This window comes from Odocoileus virginianus, unplaced genomic scaffold (genome assembly GCF_023699985.2).
Source record: "Odocoileus virginianus isolate 20LAN1187 ecotype Illinois unplaced genomic scaffold, Ovbor_1.2 Unplaced_Contig_26, whole genome shotgun sequence".
Taxonomy (NCBI): Eukaryota; Metazoa; Chordata; class Mammalia; order Artiodactyla; family Cervidae; genus Odocoileus; species Odocoileus virginianus.
The window spans coordinates 78,841-101,596 of record NW_027224343.1 but is presented as its reverse complement, the minus strand read 5'-3'; the positions used below and the strand labels follow the sequence as shown (position 1 = coordinate 101,596).

The 22,756-nt window shown below is 48.3% G+C and overlaps 2 protein-coding genes and 1 long non-coding RNA gene across 8 annotated transcripts in view; 1 reads left to right on the top strand and 2 right to left on the bottom strand.

Annotated features, from left to right (window-relative positions):
• Positions 1 to 4,101: 4,101 nt before the first annotated feature.
• LOC139034124 (uncharacterized) lies at positions 4,102 to 17,532 on the bottom strand. Its single transcript, XM_070464505.1, has 4 exons — positions 17,231 to 17,532; positions 10,316 to 10,448; positions 7,803 to 7,974; positions 4,102 to 7,222 (listed from the first exon to the last, which is right to left on the bottom strand). The coding sequence occupies exons 1-4, from the start codon at positions 17,282 to 17,284 to the stop codon at positions 5,935 to 5,937; spliced, it is 1,647 nt and encodes a 548-aa protein (XP_070320606.1). The 5' UTR covers positions 17,285 to 17,532; the 3' UTR covers positions 4,102 to 5,934.
• TNFRSF11A (TNF receptor superfamily member 11a) overlaps positions 14,968 to 22,756 on the bottom strand; it is a 61,077-nt gene continuing 53,288 nt past the window's right edge. For all 6 annotated transcript variants that reach the window (XM_070464497.1, XM_070464500.1, XM_070464501.1 and 3 more), the window contains exon 10: positions 14,968 to 17,865. In XM_070464497.1, coding sequence (XP_070320598.1) covers positions 17,540 to 17,865 — 326 coding nt within the window. In that variant the 3' untranslated portion in view covers positions 14,968 to 17,539. The remainder of the gene's footprint in view (positions 17,866 to 22,756) is intronic.
• LOC139034125 (uncharacterized) lies at positions 17,805 to 18,720 on the top strand. The gene is made up of 2 exons (XR_011486569.1): positions 17,805 to 17,895; positions 18,569 to 18,720. It is a non-coding gene; the product is annotated as an uncharacterized lncRNA (long non-coding RNA).

The following is a 22,756-nucleotide window of genomic DNA, read 5'->3' as shown; positions in this document are numbered from 1 at the left end:
AAAAACAGTAAAAAGATCATAGAGTACTTAAGAGTTGTGAAAAGCAAAATGCAGATTACTTTTTCTTTGAGGTATTTACCTCCTTTGAAATATTGGTTGCTGACTAGAATGAAAAGACAATAAAACATCCCCATAAAACAGAAATAAAACTAGAACTTTCTAATGAAGTGATCATCAGACCAATTGAATCCGCTGCTCCATCTAGGACACAGGCATTGGAAATGTGAGACTATCAGACAAATGGACTTCATGACAAGATGAAAAAGTAGGACATGGCACCACCCAGGAAGCTTTTTGCCTAAAATAATTAAACCTGAATCTAATTGTGAGTCTTGATATAAACATTATTTTACAGAAGAAACAGTAGGAAGAACTAGTTAAATGACAGCCTGTGCAAGGAATCAGTTAAAGCCAGCATGTGCAGCATTCTACGGGGTAAATGACCCATTTTTCCAACAAATCAACGGCATTATTTTTTTTAAGTCTATAATAAAGAGAATAAAAAGAACGTGAGACATAATACTCAAATTGAAACAGTGACGGAATTTATTTTCTTGGGCTCCAAAATCACTGGGGACGGAGACTGCAGCAGTGAAATTAAAAGATGTTTGATCCTTGAAGAAAAGCTATGACAAACCTAGACAGCATATTAAAAAGCAGAGACATCACTTTGTTGACAAAGGTCTGGACAGTAAAAGCCATGGATGTGAAAGTTAGACCATAAAGAAAGCTGAGCGCGGAAGAATTGATGCTTTTGAACTGTGGTGTTGGAGAAGACTCTTGAGAGTCCCTTGGACAGCAAGGAGATCCAACCAGTCCATCCTAAAGGAGATCAGTCCTGAATGTTCATTGGAAGGACTGATGCTGAAGCTCCAATACTTTGGCCATCTGATTCGAAGAACTGACTCATTGGAAAAGACCCTGATGCTGTGAAAGACTGAAGGCAGGAGGAGAAGGGGATGACAGAAGAGATGGTTGGATGGCATCACCAACTCGATGGACATGAGTCTGAGCAAATTCTGGGAGATGGTGAAGGACAGGGAAGCCTGGCATGTTACAGTCCATGGGGTCACAAAGAGTTGGACATGAATGAGCAATTGAAAAACAACAACTGAAATGCAATATACAGAAAGAGCTAACAGCTTCTGGAAAACGACCTCCTCTGAGCTGAGGCCAGTGCAGGATCTGGGGGCCGTGGGCCCAGCCATCTAGCTGGGTGCAGGGACCCCTGTGCGATGGGCAGGAGGCTGTGCTGAGGGGCCAGGCCTGGAGCTGGGACCAGGGGCATCTCAGCCACACCGCCGGTCCTGAGTTCATCGATGAGGGTGCCGGCTGCTCCCCACCTCACACACCCGTGTTTGGTGCCCGGTCCACCCCGACTTCTCAGCACTCAGCACTGAATCCTCAGGACTCAGGACCTCTCTCTGTTCTTTATTTATTTATTTTTAGCCACCTGCATGGTTTGTGGGACCTTACTTCTCTGACCTACGGGAATCCGGAATCTAAGGAAATCTCGGAGTCTGAACCACTGGGCCGCCAGGGCATTCTCTCTCTCCACTCGTTTGAAACCACTGATCATGTTGTGCTCTGAGTAATTAGTAAAATTAGTTTGCAGTAACTATAGCACTTCCCTTCTCATCTTTAACATGGTATAAACATTTATGCAAATTGAGAATATCTTTAATAATCAAATGTTTATATAACATCTGCTGAGACAACAACCAACTAAGACTTTCTGAGGTAAAGCTATTTCAGATCCTGAGAGGTCCAGAACTCTGAGGTCGCATTTGGGGAGTGATTTATTTGGGAGGCACTGGCGGGGCTGGAGTGGGTGCAGGCTGTCCGTGGCTGATGACAAGCCTGTGGAGTGGAGGTGAGTTCACATGCAGGGGTTACATACCAAGGATACGTAAAGATGGCCTTTCCTGGTGGCACAGTGGATAAGAATCCACCTGCCAATGCAGGAGACATGGGTTCGATCCCTGGTCTGGGAAGATTCCACACGTGGTGGAACAACTCAGCCCGTGTGCCCTAACTGCTGAGCCTGTGTTCCAGAGCCCGTGCTCCCAACAAGAGGGCCACTCAGTGAGCGAGACACAGGCGCTGCAGCCAGAGAAAGTCCACGTGCGGCAACACAGACCCAGTGCAGCTAAAAAATAAATAAATCAACAGTTTTTAAAAAAGAGCCTTAAAAAGGAGGTGGGGATAAGTTAAGACCAGGACAGAGCTACCCAGGGGTTGATTATGCAGAGGGATCTGTGTAGTCCTGTGTGGGCTTCTAAATTCTTGGGAGTAACGCCATCCACAGCAGTTAAGGCAGGAGGCAGGAACCTCGCACTCCTCAAATAAGATCACATTTACAGGTTTCAGGGGTTAGAACTTCATTTTTTTGGGGGGGGTGGGGAGACACAATTCAACCTACAACACCCCGCCGGCCCAGCTATATGGGAAACACCTTTCGTCCAGAGTGATCCCTGAGTCAAAGACTCAGGTCTCCATCTAAAACGGGTTCTCTTGTCCCTGATACACTAGGGGGGGAAGTGACCCCCAAACTCCAAAGCTTCAGTGGTTCTCCGTTGTGCTGACTTCCAGCTGGGGGCCAGAAGTCATCTTTGGGGGCAGATGATTTTTTTGCTTTGGGAAAAATACATTGATTGCCCCTTTGTGCAAAGTAAAACAAACACCCGTACTGAAAAAGGGTGTGTGTGTGCTAAGTCACTTCAGCGGTGCCCGACTCTGCGACCCTATGCCCGCCAGGCTCCTCTGTCCAGGGGAATCTCCAGACAAGAATACTGGAGTGGGCTGCCATGCTCTCCTGCAGGGTATCCTCCTGACCCAGGGGCTGAATCCACGTCTCTTGTCTCCTGCATTGGCAGGCGGGTTCTTTACCACTAGTGCCATCTGGGGAGCCCCCTGAAAAGAGTGGCTCAAGAGAAAAGGACTTCTGTGATAGTGTAAAAATCTGTCTTCACCAACCTGCAAATTGTTTCTGGGGGAAGTGGAGGAGCCTGGATTCTAGGTAGAGCAAAGATGGTTCCGAGTGCCTTCCTCTGCTTGGGGTGGAGGTGGGAGAAGCGGGTGTGAGGGAGTGGGTGGGAGCTACAGGCCATGCAGTGTGGAGCCAGACTGGGGGCCAAGGGAGAGGTCACCCTGATGATGCAGGGCGCCGGAGCTGGCAGTGTGGACTTGCAGTAGATGAGGGCAAACTCAGGATGTATTCTAAGCTGGTTGTGCAGAATTCTGGAAGCAGACAATCCATATGCATCCTATAGAGAGCTAACTTTAAAAATCAACCATTTCCTAGAAGAGAAATGAGAGCAGGCCACGGTTACCATTGTTCTAATTTTGGTTTCGGTTTTCCCCAGAGCCCAGGAATCTTCACATTCTTTTCAAAACAACATTAAGGAAGTCGAAAGTTTCCTTTTAATGAAAATATAACCTCATTTGTATGTTTAAAAATACCCCTTGAGCACAGGATCAATTGCTAACCTACTTACTGCTTCAGTATTGAAGATGTTGGCTGTAAAGTTTTAATTACATAATAAGAGGGAAAAAGCCATAATTTAAGAGTGCAATTACCCAGAAGAATTTATCTCATTATTAACTTCTTTGGATAGATCTAAAGCCCACAGAAGCCTTGCTTTAGGAAACAAAACAAACTGCTCAGCTGCGTTTGGAGCCAGTTTGTGGACAATATCAAGTGTTGGTGAAGAAGATGGAGGCAACTGGCTCTCGTACTTTGCTGTACTGCAAACACACACTTATCAGACAGTCCAGCAACCCCACTCCTAGGTATTTACTCAAGAGAAATGAAAACTGTGTCCCCACAAAAACGTGTATGTGAAGATTTACAGCAGTTTTATTCATAATTACCCCAAACTGTAAATACCCCAAGTGTCACTCAACTGGTAAATGGATGAACAAACTACATTCATGCAAAAGAATATTCAGTTCAGTTCAGTCGCTCAGTCGTGTCCGACTCTTTGCAACCCCATGAATCGCAGCACACCAGGCCTCCCTGTCCATCACCAACTCCTGGAGTTTACTCAAACTCATGTCCATTGAGTTGGTGATGCCATCCAGCCATCTCATCTTCTCTGTCGTCCCCTTCTCCTCCTGCCCCCAATCCCTCCCAGCATCAGTCTTTTCCAGTGAGTCAACTCAAAATATTCAAAAGAATATTACTCAGCAATAAAAAGGAACAAACCATTGACACAAGCAGAAACGAGCACCTTGCTAAGTGAAAGAGGCCAGATTCCAATAGCCACACATTGGATTCCATTCACTGTGGAAAAGGCAACGCTCTAGGATCTGCGGGTGCCAGGGGCTGTTGAAAGGGGAGTGGCGTGATTCACTATGAAGGACCAACAGGGAATTCTGCAAAGATGGAAATGCTCGGTCTTCATTATGGTGGAGCTACACAACTACATGTGTTGTATGCTAAATCGCTTCAGTCATGTCTGACCCTTTGAAACCCCATGGACCATAGCCTGCCAGGGTCCTCTGTCCATGGGATTTCCCAGGCAATCCCTGGAGTGGCTTGCCACGGCCTCTTCCAGGGGATCTTCCCCATGTAGGGGTCAAACACACATCTCAACGCATTGGCAGTCAGGTTCTTCAGTATACTACAAGTGCCGCCTGTGGAGAAGGCAATGGCGCCCCACTCCAGTGCTCTTGCCTGGAAAACCCCATGGACGGAGGAGCCTGGTGGGCTGCAGTCCATGGGGTCGAGAAGAGTCAGACACAACTGAGCGACTTCACTTTCACTTTTCACTTTAATTTTTTTTTTTGCCATTTCTCTCAAAAATTTTTTTTGCGGGCAAACTATTCTTCATAGACATGCTTTTTATGTTAACATGTAATCAATTTAATTATTTTAAATAAATAACTTTTGGAAAATTGTTTTGACATCTAAAATGGCATAATGATAGATACAAGCCATACAGACAAAAACTCTCGATAGTCTCCAAAAGTTTTAAAAGTCTCGAGAGATTCTAAGACCAAAAAATTGGAACACTTTTCACTACAATTATTATCAACAGTATTTTAAAGATAAGATTAAAACACAGTTAAGCGGTTTACCAAATTTCTATTCTTAAACTCCAAATTCTATGCACTTTCCATTACAATAGAAGATCAGAAGAAAACACCTATTTTATACTTATAGTGTTTTTAGTTTTGGGGGAATACACATTTTTAACATGTTCCCAGGTGATACTGATGCCCCTAAATTTAGAGGACCACCATTAAAGCAAATAAACTATCTGAAGGGTTTTAGGAAGGGACAGTTAGGGTTCTTAAAAGGCCAGGTGCCTTCACCTCTCTGGGACTTAATTTTTCACACCTGTACATCTGTACAATGAGGGGGTCTCTAACGTTGTTCTGGCTTTGGGTTCTGGTTCGGGTTTCCCACATTCTCATTGCCCAAGAGCAACTGAAGAGGCACATCTTTCTGACGAGGGGTCAGGGTAATCTGAAGTCATAAAGCACAGCATGGTACTCTTTAGCACAGAGGCCTTCACATGCCTTTCCACTGCTTTTCAAATAAAAGTCAAAATCTTCGTCTTGGCTCACAGACCCTGCAAACTCTGGCCAGCATAAGTTCCTGGTCTCGTCTTCCCCTTTCCGCTCCACTCACAGTGGCCCTTTGCCTTCTCCTTAAGCCAGCTTATGTTCCCATAGGGCCTTTGCAGTTGCTATTCCTTCTGCTCCTAACACTCTTCAGCAGCTCTTCATAAGACTTGCCCCTCGCTTTGTTCCATCACTTTGTTCTGCTTGATTTTCTTTAAAGCACTCACTACCATCTTAGATAACCGTGTTTGCTTGTAAACTTGTTTATGGTCGGTTTCCTCCACTAAGCTGTCAACTACTTGAGCACAAAGCCACACTCTCTCATAAACCAGTGTCCCGAAGTGTCTGGCAGGTAGGTGGAGCTCAGTAAATACAGGATGGCCGAATGCCTGCAGCAGCCCAGGCCAGGCTCGCAAAACGTCCACGGATACGTCCTGGCGCGGGCGGACGGGACGCGCGGCGGTCCGGCGGCATGTCGGTCAGCAGGAAGATCTGGGCTGCTCTGTCCAGCCTGGCCCTTGGACCTTGGAGGACGAGGAGGAACAGAAGCGAGAACGCCGGCGGTGACACCGGAACCTGAGCTTCGCCACAGACGACGAGGACCCGCCGGCCCGAGAGACTGCTGAGCGTGGAGGAAGCAGAGGGGCCCCGGCCACCGGCCCCAGACCCCAGAGATGAGGAGGATGTCTGGGCCGTCCTGAGGATGCGGCAGGAGAGGAGGCAGAGGCGCTGGGAGGCCCCCGTCCCGGCGCCGCCGGAGGCCAGGGAGCCGCCCCCGGCGCCCGAGGTGCAGGTGCCGTCGCCATCCGGCCGGAGACTGAGCCCAGAGCGCGGCTCCGCGGAGGAAGCGGGCCTGGCGGGCAGGGCGCCTGCCGGCTCCAAGAAGCCGTCTGCTGCGAAGACGGTTGAGCCGGAAGCGAGCCTGGACCCTGAGACCCCCAGCCCCAGTAAATGCTCCGTGTCCCAGAAGATCGCTGTGCTGGAGGAGAGAGCCGTCTCAGGAAAGAGGGCGGTTCCAGACAAAGCCAGCGTCTCGGAGAAGAGAATGGTGTCTGAGAAAGCCACCGTCTTCAAGAAGACCCCGGCCTCGAGATGCAGCCGGCCCCAGGCCCGGGAGCACCCAGCCTCAGTGGGGCGCCCGTCCAGCCCCCGGGGGCAGCGGGGCGCTGGGCCTGAGAAGGAGCCCGAGTCCTCGGTGGGGCCTCTGCCCCGGGCTGGCGGCCTCCCGCCCGTCACTCTGCAGGTGAGGACCCCCAGCACGGATGCTGAGGCCGAGGTCCCCTCACCGACACGGGCCTCGCCCACCTTCAGCAGCGCCCTGCAGCGCTCCAGCCCCCGCACCACCTCCTTCCGGATGAGCCCCCGGAGAGACAGCTCAGAGGCGGCCTTAACCCGCAGCGCCAGCGTGAGGCTCCCGGCCAGCTCGGTCAAATTAGGCCCGAAGCTGGAGCGATACCACTCGGCCATACAGAGATCAGAGTCCGTCAAGTGTGCAAGCCCGTCCCGCACTGAGTTCCTCGGGGCTCCCGTGGATGTCGCCAGCAAGCGCCACCTCTTCGAGAAAGAGCTGGTGGGCCAGAGCCGAGAGGGCCCAGCCTCCGGCCGCAAGAAGAACTTGCACCTCTCAAGGGTGGTGATGTCGCAGCTCAACCTGTGGATTGGCAGGACCCAGGAGTCAGCACAGCAGGGCCGGCAGAACCAGGAGCCCCCGCTGGGTGCCGAGGTGTGAGGAGCCAGTCTCAGGCCAGCAGCCGCGCCGGTTGCCTTTCCCGCCTGCTTTCCGCCCTGGACCCGGAGGACGCTGGCCGGCATCCTCCCTGCCCCTCTGGGGCAGGCGTGCCCCGCGCCTTGTCCGGCTGCGGGCACTGCGCATCTGCACGCAGCCTCGCCACCCTGTCCACGCGGACTCCTGCTCTTCCTCCTCCTCCGGGGCTGGCGGGTCACACCGGTGTCTCCCTGCACCTCTCTCAGGCTGGCCGCCACCGTCCCTGTGCTGCCTACCAGGCTGGAGGAGCCGCACTGGCCCCTCCCAGGCCCTGCCTCGCTCCCCTTCACGCCCCACCTGCTGCCCTGGCCAAGCCGTCCTGTGCCCGCTCCCCTGGGCCAGGCTTGCAAAACTCCACGGATACTTCTTTAACTTCATACCCTAACCCATCGGCTCAAACCCATGTCTCGGCAGCCCCAGTAACTCCCCCACCCCCTACAACGACCCCGAACTAGTCCTCACTTACCAGATGCCTGCCCCACTTTTCACTATCATGCACTGGACAGGGAAATGGCAGCCCACTCCAGCATTCTTGCCTGGAGAATCCCAGGGACAGAGGAGCCTGGTGGGCTGCCGTCTATGGGGTCGCAGAGTTGGACATGACTGAAGCGACTTAGCAGCAGCAGCAAAAATGCCACCTGGAAAGCCATAACCACATACACTTGTCAGAATGCATAGAACTGCAATCCTAGAAAGGGTGAATTTTATGGCTTGTACTAAATTATACTGACTCAATAAAACTGACTTAAAAATCAATCATTTCGTGATTTCCTAAGTATAATGCTGATGTTGAATAAGCTTTCATTAACACTCGATGCAAACCAGTGTAGGGAAGGTGGGCAGGTCCTCTTTCAAATCACTAGTCCGGATGTTCTGTTGTAGCTGCTTTGTTCTGTCCCAGAGGACAGACTTTTTAGGTGGGTAGGGCCGGCGACTGACCGAACTGCTCCTGGAGAATAGTGGCCACTGCCGTCCCTCCTGGAAGGTGCCCTCCATGCCACGGACACCTGCTCACCATCCACACCATCCACGGATGCCCAGATATGAAGTGTCAGGTAACTGCTGAGATTGTATTTGCTCAGCTTTGAAGATCTCTCAACCACACTGTGGAGGCTGTTTCGTTATTTACCATAAACGCTCTAATGAATGCACAGTCATGGACAGAAGCCTAGAGCCCTGCAGCCTTCACCCAGCAGAGGCAGGTGCAGACCAGTGTCCAGGAGGCGAGTGGGCGTGCTCATCCTTCTGTCATTGTATGTGAATCTGCTCTTGCTCTAGGTGCCAAGAAAGGATAACCAGCATCATCTTAATTCAGAGAACGGAATCTCTTTGGGGACAGAGGGCCAACAGATTGTATGCTTAGGATATAAAGTGTCTAATGCGAAGTTTTAGGGCTCACTACTGAATCTGGGAGATTCTAAGTTTGATTTTAAGAGGGTCTGGGGCTTAAAAAAAAATTTCCATCATTGATTTATTCTATCCACATCAGTTCAACTCTAGTGTACACTACTTTTCTATAGCCCCAAACAGAATACTTCATGATACTTTAGTGGAAGCAAAACATAGTAGATACAATCATGACCACCATCCAAAAAGTCACTGTAACAGTGGGGAGGCATGCAAACCTTGGGACTTAGGTGCAAAACCCACATAATAGCTTTGTGAGCTTGTGAAGTTCATTAACCCCACTGACCCTATTCTCTCTTCTATAAAGGTAACAAATGTCTCTTGACGTATTTGCTGTGATGATTAAATGGGATAACACATATGTGAAGAGTTTTGCAGGCTGCTTCAACAAACGGTTCCCAGGTGGCTCAGAGGGTAAAGAATCTGCCTGCAATACAGGAGGTCCAGGTTCAATCCCTGGGTGGGGAAGAAGCCCCGTGGACAGAGCAGCCTGGCAGGCCCCAGTCCACGGAGTCGCCAAGAGCTGGACATGACTGAGCAACTGACACTTTCACTTCCCACAAGTAGTAGGTACTTGCCCAAGTGGCATTTACAGCCCATGGGAGGTGAGGCTCTCTCTTCCCCTTGAGGCCAACCCACACTCCTGTCTTCCTGTAGAAGGACTGGCAGCGGTCACTGCTGTTGCTCCCCCCGGAGGCAGGCACAGCGGATTTATTTACAGCAGACACTTGCATGCTGCTGCAGGGAGGGGAGCCTCCAGGAACAATGCTGCGCTTACCTGGCTCCCACTCGGTCACTGTCCCCAGAGGTGAGGTGGAAGCGGCCGGCCGTGGGAGCGTCCGCCTGTCAGCGGCAGCTCTTCAGCACCAGCCCGACTGGGGACCCTCGGCACCTTTCCCCCACTGGGCCTCTCATGGATGCCCCCAATCCTTCCGAAGCTCCTGAGGGCAGAGAGTCTCAGGAGGCTGGTGCGCCTCCATGCAGCCCAGCCTGCCCTGTCCCCCCCCCCACCGGCTCTGCAGACCAAGGACAACCGCAGAGTGATTCTGTCAGGGCATGAGGATCCCATTATAACGAATCTCCAGCCAACAGACACCAGTTGGCTTTACCTTCGTGTGACTGAACAACCACTACCGTGATAACAAAATCTCCCTCAAGGCTACCAGCTCCCCGTTTCCAGACACTGGCGAGCGTGGCATTGCAGTCTGTTTTCATGGTTTCCCTCTCCCAGCACCTCTTTATTATTATATTATTTTTGTTGTTGTTTAGTCACTAAGTCATGTATGACTCTTTTGCGAACCCACAGATTGGAGCCCACCAGGCTTCTTTGTCCATGGGATTTTCCAGGCAAGAATACTGGGGTGAGTTGCCATTTCCTTCTCCAGGGGGATTGAACCCGCGTCTTGGGTGTCTCCTGCACTGCAGGTGGATTCTCTACCACTGGGCCACCTGAGAAGCCTAATAGTATTATTAATACATAAAGTAATGAAAACAGAAAACATCGATAGAAAACATTTCATGTTTCTAACCACATAAAGACATGTATGGCAACAAGTAAAACACAAGACTCACAGTTTTCATGGGTGAACGTATTCTCTAGAAGCCAGACAGCAGCATTCCACAACGTCCCAGAGGCCAGAGCAGCCCGCAGAGCTAGCAGCAGCTCGGGGCCCTTCCACCTGGAGTCCCGCTGTGCAAAGAGGTCCTATTGGAGACATATTTACTCTGAATAAATGCTACTGGTTTACATTCCCTGACACTTGATTTTATAATAAAATGAAAATTTCTGATCTTTTTTTTCCACTAATAGTAAATAAAGAATGCTCTAAAAGCTTTAAATATGTGTTTTTCCATGGTTTCTTTGTCACTGAAATAAAAGGCGTAAAAACCTATATATTCTCATATCCAGAATATATAAAGAATTTGCAAAACACAATGAAAAAATAAACAAACCGATTAAAAAATAGGCAAAAAATATGAACGCACACTTCACCAAATAAGAGGTTAAGACGGCCAAATAAGCATATGAAATGATGCTCAGTCAGGGGCTGCAAATGTCAATTAAATTAAAGCCACAATGACATCTTTTAGAATGGCTAAAACTAAAATAAACAAACAACTGACACTACCGAGTGCTGGTGAGGATGTGGAGCGACTGGGGATGCAAAGTGGTACCGTCACTTCAGAAAACAATTCCACTTTCTTAGTGTTAAATATATATATTTGCCACATGATCCCACGGGCTTCCCTGATAGCTCAGCTGGTAAACAATCCACCTGCAATGCAGGAGACCCCAGTTCAGTTCCTGGGTCAGGAAGATCCACTGGAGAAGGGACAGGCTACCTGCTCCAGTATTCTTGGGCTTCTCTGGTGGCTCAGCTGGTAAAGAATCTGCCTGCAGTGCAGAGACCTGGGTTCAATCCCTGGGTTGGGAAGATCCCCAGGAGAAGGGAAAGGCTACCCACTCCAGTATTCTGGCCTGGAGAATTCCATGGACTGTATAGTCCATGAGGTTGCAAAGAGTCAGACACGACTGAGCGACTTTCACTGTCACTATGATCCCACAATTCCACACCTGGGTATTCACCCAAGAGAAATGAAAACACATGTCCACTCAAATTATTATAGCAGCTTTATCTGTAATTGCCCTAAGCTGGAAAAAATACAAGTGTAGGTGAATAATGGTGGTACATCCACACAATGGAATACTAGTCAGCAATAAAAAATGAAGCACCAATGTACCCAATAACTTAGATGCTCCCAAGGGTATCATGCTGAAGGAAGATAAACTCAGCTTCACGATTCCATTTGGATGACATTCTGTAAAAGCCAACACCACAGAGACAGAGACAGATGGTGATTTCCGGGAATATGAAGGGAAGTGAGGAGGAAACTGACCACAAAGAGAAATGGGAACAGTGAGGGGCACGAAACACAGCCTACACCCTGACTGCAGTGCTGGCCACACAACTGCACAGTTTCGTCAAAACTCACAAAACTATACACCTGAAAAGAGTGAATTGTAGTGGATATAAATTACAAACTCCATAAACCTGATGTAAACAAAAACTTGCTTTTTTCCCATGATAGAGTAAGCATTTTTGAAAAGCTCTAAGAGCTTTAAATATGCATCTTTTCTTCATGGTTTCTTTGCCACTGAAATAGAGAGGCCATAAGAGCCAATAAAATGAACCTGCTTTTCCATTTCGGTGATGATTCACTGCCTCTGCCTGGACTAAGGTGACACATAGGAGCCTCATCATAAGAACGCAGTTTTTCTCGTGACTCTACAGTCTGTGTAGCCTTGTTTCCAGGCTTACATCTCGTGAGAAATCAAGCACCTTGGTCACAGTGAAAGCTTTCGCAGGGCTCCAGTTCCTGCCCAAAGGGATTTGGACCTACACCACAACTTCTTCTGTGCTGGCGGCCAATTTATTGTCCTCCCCACGCTGGGAGAGAAATCCAGGACTCTAGGAGAAAGACAAACGTGGCATTCCAACCCACACATTCCAGTGTCCTTCACCGCACCCAAGTGTCAGCGCGATGAAGGACCTGCTGGGGCCCGTTCTAACTGTGCGGCCCCGGGAAGGCGGTGAGGGTGTCTGGGGACTAGCTGGCACAAGCGCACGCTCCTCGGTGAGCGACGTCAGACAACGGGAACTTGGATCAGCCAGTCTTGTCAGCTGCTTGTGGAGAAGGCACCTCCCTCAGAGCTAGCTTCAGAGAGCAGGAAGCTGTCTGAGGGAGGTGGCAGAGTTAGCTTTAGTGCTATGTGGTCTATATGACAGGAAGAAAACATGATGTCTGAGATCACTTCTGTGTCCAGTAAGAGGCAGAGTGGAGAGTGACAAGTTGGGTCTCCACTGTTGGGAACTTTCAGGAGCTCCGCTGGTGCTCGGAAGCTCCTCACCCCTTTTCACCCTCACACCAGCCCTAGAAACTAACAGTACTTTCCGTTTACCCAGGTGGAAATAAGGCTCAGAAATGAAGTGACTGCACAAGGTAGGTCAGTTGGTGGTGGGGCTGTTTTGACGCCAGGTCTGATTGCAAACCTTCTCTTGTTCCATCAGATACGGGAAAAGGGTAACTTCATCAGCCTCTCCTGGTAGAATGAAGTTACCAGATCAGACCTGGAATTTGGCATTTAAACTTTTATGCTGTTAGACATACTATTCTTCAATGGAGAATTTTTGGAAAGTGTTTGTACATGCTAGTTTTATTAATACTAAGGTAATGGGGGGAAGAGATACTGGCTAAGCATGAGTTTCAACCTCACCCTGGGGTCAAGATAGCTGGAGTAGTAACATGGACAGACAGACAGACAGACATAAAGTCAGACTCGCAAGAGCCACAAGAAACCACGGTGCCGTGAGTCACAGAGGGTCACAGCAATCACTGAGGGGTCCCTTCATGCTTGAAACTTTATTAACTTCAAACCCTGGGCCACATGGGGCTGTTCTACCAACGGAGGCAGCTCCTCCTCAGGGGCCACCAGGAAGTGCTGGTCCAGGGTTCCCAGCCTCTGTGCCCCCGTACCTTTGTTGGTACCTTCCAGTGATGCCACCTGACATGCTTGTGCCCCCTGCTGGCTCCACCACGGCCCAGTTCCAGGCCCCCATCTATTTTCGGCAAGGCTGTAGTAGGTGCAAGGTAGTGTGTTCACCAGCATAGCCCTGGGGAGTCAGAAATTGCACAGACAACCCCTCCCCAGCACTGCAGCAGAACAGTGTTCACAGTCCTCCCCAGCAAGCTAGAACACCCCTGGAACTCTCTAGTTATCCTCATCCTCTTTTTCAGGGATGCTCGTGGCCCAAACATCGAAAACACACTGAATAAAAATGATTCAGACTCACCAACCAAATGTTTGGGCCTTTGAATGATTTATCCTTTCTCACAAAAGGACGTTATGCAGCTCATACCCTGAGCCCCTCAAAGCAGATGGCCAAAGGGAGTCACGTGCCATCAGAGACTGTCAAAGAGAAAAAACTTCAAAATTATATCTCTTCCACCAGAGCCAGCACTTGGGCTCAGGTTCACCTTTTGCCCAGTACCTCGCCATCAAGACTGTTCATTAAATCGCCTAAACGGTGAACACAATGTCGTTCATCTGTTTATGGAACAGGTTCCTCTACCCAAAGGATCTCACCAATTTCCTTGATTCTATAAATTATCACTTTTCCACAATCTGTGCCAATGGAATGCAACAGTACTGTACTGTAGACTCAGTACGGTCATCATGGGTATCTGGCTTTGGAAGGAATTTCAGTGCTGAAACATGAATGCAAGTCTCTCATTTGCAGGAATTCACTGCATTCTGCAGCAAGGGAACTTGCTCACTGCAGAAGGAAGCCCTGATCAGGGCTGGGAAATGCTTCTCCCCTGATCCTGATGCACCCTCCCCACACCATCTGATAACCAACCATGTGCCCGCAGCAGAGAGATGGCAAAAGGGCCCCATGCCCCATTCGCCGTCTACCAACCCCTCAGGGTTCCCTGCAGCTCTGCGTCCCCTCCCCTTCAAACTGAGCGGTTCTGTGTCTTGCTCTGCTCAAAGAATGAGGCAGCAGTGCCAGCCTGCCGGTTCAAGCTTAGTCTCAAAAAGCATGGGACGGTTTTGCTTGCTCTCTGGGAATCCAGCCACCACCAGGACAAGCAGGCCAGGGCAGCCTGCTGGGAGAGTGAGGGGACCACAGGAAGAGGGTTCAGTAAAGCATCCAGGTGGCCGACCCCCAGCCAACCAGCCGGCAATCTGCACGCAGGTCAACAAGTCCAGCCAGGCTCACCCAGGCCTAATGAACCAACCAAGTTGAGCCAACCCACAGGGGTGGGAGCTAAGTCAATGGTGGTTGTTCTAAAGCACGGGGTTTTGGGGTACCTTGTTACACATGCAGGGCCCTCTCTCCTCCTGCCCTACGAAGGCTCCAATATCTCACACTCAAACTGTTCTTTTCCTTATAAGGGGAGCGAAGAAATTAATTCTTTCTGAGAGTTGAACTAGGTGTGGGTAGAAAACACTAGACTCCATTTCCCTTTCAACTCCTCCACTGCGTAGCCAACCCATTCTTTATTATTAAAACAAGGCACTTTATGTCCCAGCTCTTGCCAAGGTTTCCACCAACGACACAATATAACCAACATTTAATACCACAGCACACCACACAGATCAGAAAGAAGTCAGGTCATTATTTCACAGAAAGATTTGCTTAAACAAACCAAGAAAAAAGTTTGTTGTCAAATATAAGTTTAATAATCTCTTTATCACATTCCCCAGTTTTTCATTACTGTCTTCATTTCATCCTGTTTACATCTGTCATACACAACTCTATAATACACAGACACAGAGCTATATTTGCTATCCATTTCCTATCATTTACTTGTCTTTGGATCAATATAGAATTAGCAGGGATCAGCGTGGGAAAGAATTCTACCTTTTCCTGAAAGTAGATTCCTTTTTTTTTTTTTGAAAGTAGATTCTTATGTGTTTATTTAGCACCTTTTATTTAAGGAGCTCAAGATACTTTAACATTCACTGTAGCATTCTTTTGTTATTTCCAAGTAGGGAAAGTGTCAAAAATTACCATTAGTGCCTTTCTGTAGGAAAAATTAAAAAAAAAAAAAACAGAGAAAGGTAAAGTATCAGTGAGATGGTGACAGTCACAGGAGAAACTTGGGTCTTTAGCTCTGCCTTCTCCTCAGTGAACTACCATATAACATATAATAGTTACTTCCATTTTTATAACATCTCTCTTTGGATGGATGAGAAAAGCCAGTGCAGACAGTAAATTCTCACCAACGGATCATTCCGGCAATAAGCTTATTTTCTGCCATTTTTCATGCCTGCTAAGGAGCCACAGAAATTATAGAGCCACCTCTGCTTCTCCGTTAAAAATCATAATTGACAGCTACTATTCTAGCATCTCCAACAGACCTACAATCAATAGGGAGAAACCCCTGATCAATGGTCATTCCCTTCAGCTGGGCATTTGAGGTCATTCAAGTCTGGACAGTGACTACTCTTAGCGCTTTCAAAACCTACCAGATCCACAAAATCAATTTTAATATGCTCAGGCATTGTACGGAGAAGGCAATGGCACCCTACTCCAGTACTCTTGCCTGGAAAATCCCATGGACGGAGGAGCCTGGTGGGCTGCAGTCTACCGGGTCTCAAAGAGTCGGATATGACTGAGCAACTTCACTTTCATGTTTCACTTTCCTGCAATGGAGAAGGAAATGGCAACCCACTCCAGTGTTCTTGCCTGGAGAATCCCAGGGACGGGGGAGCCTGGTGGGCTGCTGTCTCTGGGGTCGCACAGAGTCAGACAAGACTGAAGCAACTTAGCAGCAGCAGCAGTAGGCATTGTAACTTTAGTATTTGAGGAAAACAAATGCTAACTGGCCACAATAGATGAAACACCCCAGGTAACTCCTTTTAACCTACTCACAATGTATCTTTCCTCACAAGAGCACTGATGCTGAGAGAAAGCATCTCTATGATAAATTCTCTTAAGTTCACAATATAAGGATTTGGTTTTTAATTCAGATGCATGGAAAATAACAGGAAAGTTTTCCACTTCTGCAAGGATAAACTACAGACACACATTTAGGAAGCAAATGGGGCCTATTGCCTAAACACATTTATGCTATTCTTGTTTAGAAAGAAAAAATGCACATTAACATCTTTATTCTTCCTTTCTTGAACTTTTGCAGCACCTTTTTTTTTTCCACTGAGGCCATCCCAAAGCCTACTCATTTTCCACATGTTTTTCTCATTCTTAAGAATGAGAATGCCAAGTGCAGCAAGCTGGAGTTTTAGAGATTTAGTTACCCAAGTTTTGCTGCCTCTGCTGGGATGGGTATGCACATTCATCTTGGCATATGGATGGGGATGAACCATTTTGAGATGGATTAAAGGAGTCAGACACAAATTGCAGCTTTGGGCTGCCTCAAAGTTGACACACACTTAAAAATATTTAGGGAGATTTTCCTTTCCTTTAGAAAATTGAGAACTCAGAAAAGTTTTCAAAAGCTCAAAGTCTCTCCTCTTGTTCCCCAAGCTTCCCGCCAGGTTTCACAGTCCTAGTCTTTTCCCAAAAGTGCTTAGTACAGACTCCTCGCCCTCTCCCCCTCCATCACTACACACAGGCGCCTACTTGTGAGTAGGGGTCAAAGAAATATAAAGAAGACCGTCACCCGTAGGAGAATTTTCAAGAAAATCGTTAAATAGTAAAAAGAAAGAAACGGGTGGGTGTGGTAGGGTGGGGTGAGGAGACAGTATCAAGAAAAACTTTATGAAAGCAGTGAAATACAAATATCAAATATGGAGAAAGGGTGGTGGGGGGGCAGGACACAGACCCGAATGGAACGGGACAGCCATAGAAACAGATGCCGTGAAGAGACAAACTACTGATAAGCTGATAACGGGAGGTTAAAGGAGAAGAAAAACTATGAAAGGAGGTAAAAAGCGGAGCGACTGACAGCGACGTGTACCTGTGCAATGCGCTGACACTTGACTGTGGACGGCAGAGTAGTAATAACGTACATTTTTTTCCCCAGAAAGTCCTCGATTCCATTTAAGCAAGGTGGACGAAGGACGCCCGGCCATTTCACGCAGCGGTACCGAACGCAGGAGCGTGAAGGCGCAGACCCTGGCCCATGGCCCCGCCCCTCCGAGACCACGCCCCGAGACCACGCCCCCCCGCACGCCACGCCACGCCTCCGGCTTCCGACGTGCGCGGCCCGCGTGTGGAGGCCCCGCGGTTCCGAGCGGCGCCGTGAACTGCGGCGGCTGTTCGCCGCTCACCGCCGCGTCTCGGCCGCCCCTTGCTCCTGCACCGGCCGCGAGGCCTTGTCTGCAGCCGGGGCGCCATGCTCCTGCAGTCCTGGGCCCACGTCGAGGCCAGTGCACGCGTCCGGGAAGCGCGGCCCGAGGCCGGCGAACGAGTCGCGGCGCGGAGGGCTCTCCTCCTGCACCGGGTGGCCCGCTGGCTCCCCAGCGCCGCCGCCTGGCGCCGCCGGGCCCTCCTGCGAGTTCTGACTGACGTAGACCACGATGATGTCGCCCTTGAAGTTCATCACCTGCCCGCTGGAAATAAACGTGGAGTTACTGTTTCCAGTCACACTGCCTGCAGGGGAGAGGAAGAGGGAAGCGCAGAGTGAGTCAGGGATCTGGGCGGGAAGCCGGCCTTGTGAGGGATGGGGCCCCGGTGGACCCACCCCCGGCTCCTGACGTGCTTCGTCACCTCACCGGCCTGACCGAGAGAGGAAGGGCGCGAAGACGAGACACCTCAGGCGTCGTCGCCGGCCGCATGGGCGACACGCGGGCAGGATCGCAGACCCACAGATGGGTTCAGGTGTTGCCGACGGGCGCGCGCGTGTGACGGATGCGTCACAAACACGGCCGAGGGCGCAGCAGCGGTCCGTGTGACAGGAAAGATGCAGAGGCTGGAGGGAAGGCTGCCGCCTGACCGGACCCTGCGGACTCTCATCTTTTTACCTCCCCGAGGAGCCCCTGAGCTCAGCCCTTGTGGGCTCAGTATCCAGCAGAAGTTAACTTCCTTAACATTTTTTTTTTTAACTCCTAGAACAAGAGTCATAAGACTAACATGAAAAGGAAAAAAAAAAAAATCAAACAGAAACAATCCTACAAATCACTGTTCCTTCTGAACCCTGAGGTGGGGGGGTTGTTTTGTCCCCAGGGTGTTCTATCATGAGCTTTTGTGGGTGACTGGATTTAGTCAGTCTTTAATTAGTGGGGCTTTTGAAAACCAAATAGAAAGTTCAATGAATGTTAGGACACCTACTGCCTCTTATTCTCCTATTTTAAAGACTGATTGCTCTAGAAATGACCCGGGTGAAAATCAGTGCCAGAAACCAAGCAGAAGCAGAAAAGCCCCAACCGTCAACAACACAAGCAGAATCTTTTAGTCTGACCAGCGAAGGTGAACAGCAGAACAGTGCCTCACTATTAACTTCATCTTTTTTGTTCCTTTTCTGTTATGACAAAGCTTAATAAAAACTTACACAAGTAAAACTGTTTTTGTCATTACTTTCCACAAAGAAATTTCCTCCAATATGGAAGGCATATTTTGGATGGTCTGACTGAAGAACCAACAGCATCCAGGGAATCGCAGGAGGCTTCCATCCACAAAGGGAACCTGCAGAGATGCTGAGACAGGCCCCGTGGCCCATTACAGGGATTTCAATGAAAACAGATTTCAAATATATGAGCCACAAATTGGAAGTCACAATTGAGGATTTATAACTCACGCTGTTTTTCCCGTGGGTAGCTGTGTTGCGTGTGCCCCTAGATGGGTGGTGGTGGGGATTTATTTATTAATTCCCCAAGCAACTTAGGGAAGGCCAGCTAGTATTCCATTCACCAACTAGCCAGACTGACCCACGTTCTCCATTCCCTCTAAAACATACAGACATGATCCAGCAACCCCACTCCTGGGCATATATCCAGAGAAAACTATAGTTCAAAAGGATACATGCACCCCAATGTTCATTGCAGTGCTGTTTACAATAACCAAGACATGGAAGCAGACTAAATGTCCATCAACAGAGGAATGGATAAAGAAGATGTGGTACATATATACAATGGAATATTACTCAGCCATTAAAAAGAATGAAATAATGTTATTTGCAGCAACATGGATGGACCTAGAGATTATCATAGTAAGCAAGTCAGAGGAAGACATATGATACCACTTATATGAGGAATCTTAAAAAAAAAAAGGATATAAATGAACCTGCTTACAAAATAGGAGCGGACTCACAGAAAACAGTTAGCAAAGGGGACGGTGAGGGAGGGCATGACCGGGGCCTTGGCACTGCCGTGCGAAGGCCAGCAGCAGAGCACAGGGAGCCCTGCTCATGTTCTGCAATGCCCTGAAGGGGAATCTGAAAAAGAGTGGGCACACGTGTAACTGAGTCACTCTGCGGTCCGCCTGAAACTACACAGCAGTGCAAATAAAGCTGAACTCCAACACGAAATAACAATTAAGAAACATGTTCTCATAATCCAGCACACCCTAAGCTAGGGGTCTACTCTCCAGTATGCTGATGTATTTCTGCTGCCCCAGTTACCAAGTTCTCAGGTCTGTTTTTAACTAGTTGAATTCATGAAATCTAATTAAATACAAGCATACCTTATTTTCTTGCTTGAGTTTACACTGCTTTGAACACACTGGGTTTTCTATAAATTGAAGGTTTGTGGCAACCCTGCAATGTCAGATAATGTCAGCATTTTCTTGGCAATAAAGTATTTTTAAGGTATCTTCATTGTTTTTTAGACATGCTATCGCACTTAATAGACTGCGTTATGGTGTAAACACAACTTCATATGCACTGGGAAACCAAAAAGTTCATGTGAGTCACTTTACTGTGATGCGTGCTTTATTGCGGTGGTCTGGAACTGAACCTATAATATACCCAAGGTCTGTCTTTGTGTAAAGTTGTGAAATGTAAGTGTGAAAAAAGGCAAATGTTTCTAAGAAAACTAAAGTGAATGCTTTGCAATGACCCAAATAAATGTGAGCCACAAAACACAAAAGACATCAACAAGCTACTGAACTGGACAAGGCATCTGTTAAAAAAAGAAAACGAGTCTTTAAAAATGAAGGAGTTTACACTCAAATTTGTTCTGCAAAGATCTATGATTTCTCATTCCCCACTAAAGAAACAGAAATTGGAAATTATGATGGTGTGGTTAATGTGAAAAAGGCTCAGGAAACTATAATCAACCAACACATATGTCCTTGTACTAAAAAAAGTCGATGTGTGAATATAAGTTATATGTTTTAAGTTAAAGATGTTTAAGATATGAACTTGTAAATGACTTTTCGAGTAACTCAGTAACTAACCAAGCCTGATACAAGGGCTCCTACCATAGCATAGCAGCAGCAGAATGAATGAACATGATAACTAAAGTAAGAGAACTCTTCCTACTTGAGGGATCACTAGTTAGTTAACACAAAAGTCAAAGAGAGAAATAAAAAGTGATCCATGTATGCCATAAACATTCCATTCCAATTTAGAATATACCATGTTTACAATAAGTAATGTACTAATTTCAATGGCGTGCTAGTATCAGCCGCTCAACTTCGATAGCAAAAAGATTTGGGCTGCTTAGAGTGGTGTCTCACTCCCTGAAGAGCAGAAAGCACATGTGACTAGCGGGATGCTGGTTTCAGTGGCTGCCCGAGTCAAGGAGGGCCAGAAACGGGGCTGGGACGGAGGAGCCGACAGGCTCTGAAGTCCTGATCCTCCCCCAGCTTGGCCCCAACTCGCTGTGGAATCTGGGACAAACCATCTAACAGCGTGGTCTGCTCCTTTATGAAACAAGCATCAATATTCAAGCCCAGCTAGCATGGCAAGGTGCAGCCGCCAGAGCAGGCATATGATAAATGTGAAATGAATGGATATAGGAATGCGTGAATACCAGGCAGGACGGCAGAGGGTCGAATGAGATGGTGGCTTGGAAGACACTTGGGAAATAACAGAATTTTTCACAGGTACAAGGCTGGCATTACTACTCCCAGAATCTAATAGCTGTGCTCATGATACCCTCAAGGAAAAAAGGGAACTTGGAAATGTCTTGAGCAGTCATGTTATTTTTCCACTGCTGTCTTGTTGAAGGATTTCAACTGATCTTGAAGTCTGAAAGGGCACCTACCTCTAGATATCTAACCAACTTTTGTTTTCTTTGCTGAAGTGATCCATCACTCTAACCATCTCTGGTTTGAACACTCATCTGAGTAATTCTGCACAAATTACCCCACTATCTTGTTTTTCATCATGCAGGTTAGCTGTGAGTTGGATGTCACACTACAGTGGGTCAAGGTTCCTTTCTTTCTTTTTCTGGCTGGACCACGCAACATATGGGATCTTAGTTCTCAGACCAGGGATCAAAACTGCACCACCTGCATTGGAAACTCAGAGCCTTAACCACTGGACCACCAAGGAAGTCTGAGAGTAGGTCAAGGTTTTGACTGAGTTGGGATATCCTTATCTTGTGTTATGCCTCAGTCCAGAATTGTCCTTGCCTACAAGTAATCATTCCTTAAGATCTGCTTTCTACCATTCGGCGGGTTTTACACGGTCATGCAAACGGACCTGAGAGGGCGAGGCCCTGGGATGGCGAGGCAATAGGACTCCATATCCACACAGTGGGTGCTGCATGGTTGCTGTGGTTTCTGCAGTTGGTGCAAGCCCTGGAAGGGGTAGCTCTCTCCACTGAGAACCAAACCAAGCGCGACAGGTTGTTCTGATGTCCAGGGAGACTTTTCTCTTGCTGGTGGCTGGTAAGGAGGGGATGCGAAGAAGGAATGGGGTGCATGAGACTTGTCCAAGATGCCTTAAGAAGACTTGAGGTCTTTATAGGTCCCAGTTGTCCACAGGGGCTTCCTCGGTGGCTCAGCAGGTAAAGAATCCACTTGCAATGCAAGAGATGCAGGAGATGTGGGTTTGATCCCTGGGTCAGGAAGACACCCTGGAGGAGGGGTCTGGGAAATCCCATGGACAAAGGAGCCTGGTAGGCTACAGTCCACAGGGTCACAAAGAGTGGAACACGACTAAAGTGACTGAGCACACACGTACAAGCCACAGACCTCTGGGAATACAAGCTAAACCAGGCCAGTTGCTTCCCTCTTCCTCACTGTCTGAAGCTGTCTTTCTGCCAGCTTTCCCCCCATCATCGCGGCCCCTGGCATTTATTTCAACTTTATTTTACTTGCAAAACAGGATGAGGTTGGACGCATGTGGAAGAAAGAGCTTTCCTCACCAAAGAATCGGTCACTGCAACAGAGGGGACTCAGGCCAGGGGAGCCTTCACCTCTTCACACAGACACCAGCGTCTCTTCCCATGGAAACTTCTGGGCCTGGCCTGGCCACTGCCCCTCGCTCAACCTGAGTAGCCAGTGATCCCAGCCCAAGTTTGCCTGTATTCTGTGGCTCACTGAGGATTCTCCAGTGCACGATAAACCAATGAAATCAGTATCATTGGCACTGATT

Excerpts from the sequence above, each read along its gene's own strand:
- LOC139034124 (XM_070464505.1), bottom strand. The coding sequence starts at position 17,284 with ATGTACGTTATTACTACTCTGCCGTCCACAGTCAAGTGTCAGCGCATT. Across the intron at positions 10,449-17,230 it reads AGTGTCAGCGCATTGCACAG|GACCTCTTTGCACAGCGGGA; the intron begins GTACACGTCGCT and ends TGTCTCCAATAG. Across the intron at positions 7,975-10,315 it reads TACGTTCACCCATGAAAACT|GTGGCATTTTTGCTGCTGCT; the intron begins GTGAGTCTTGTG and ends ATGGCTTTCCAG.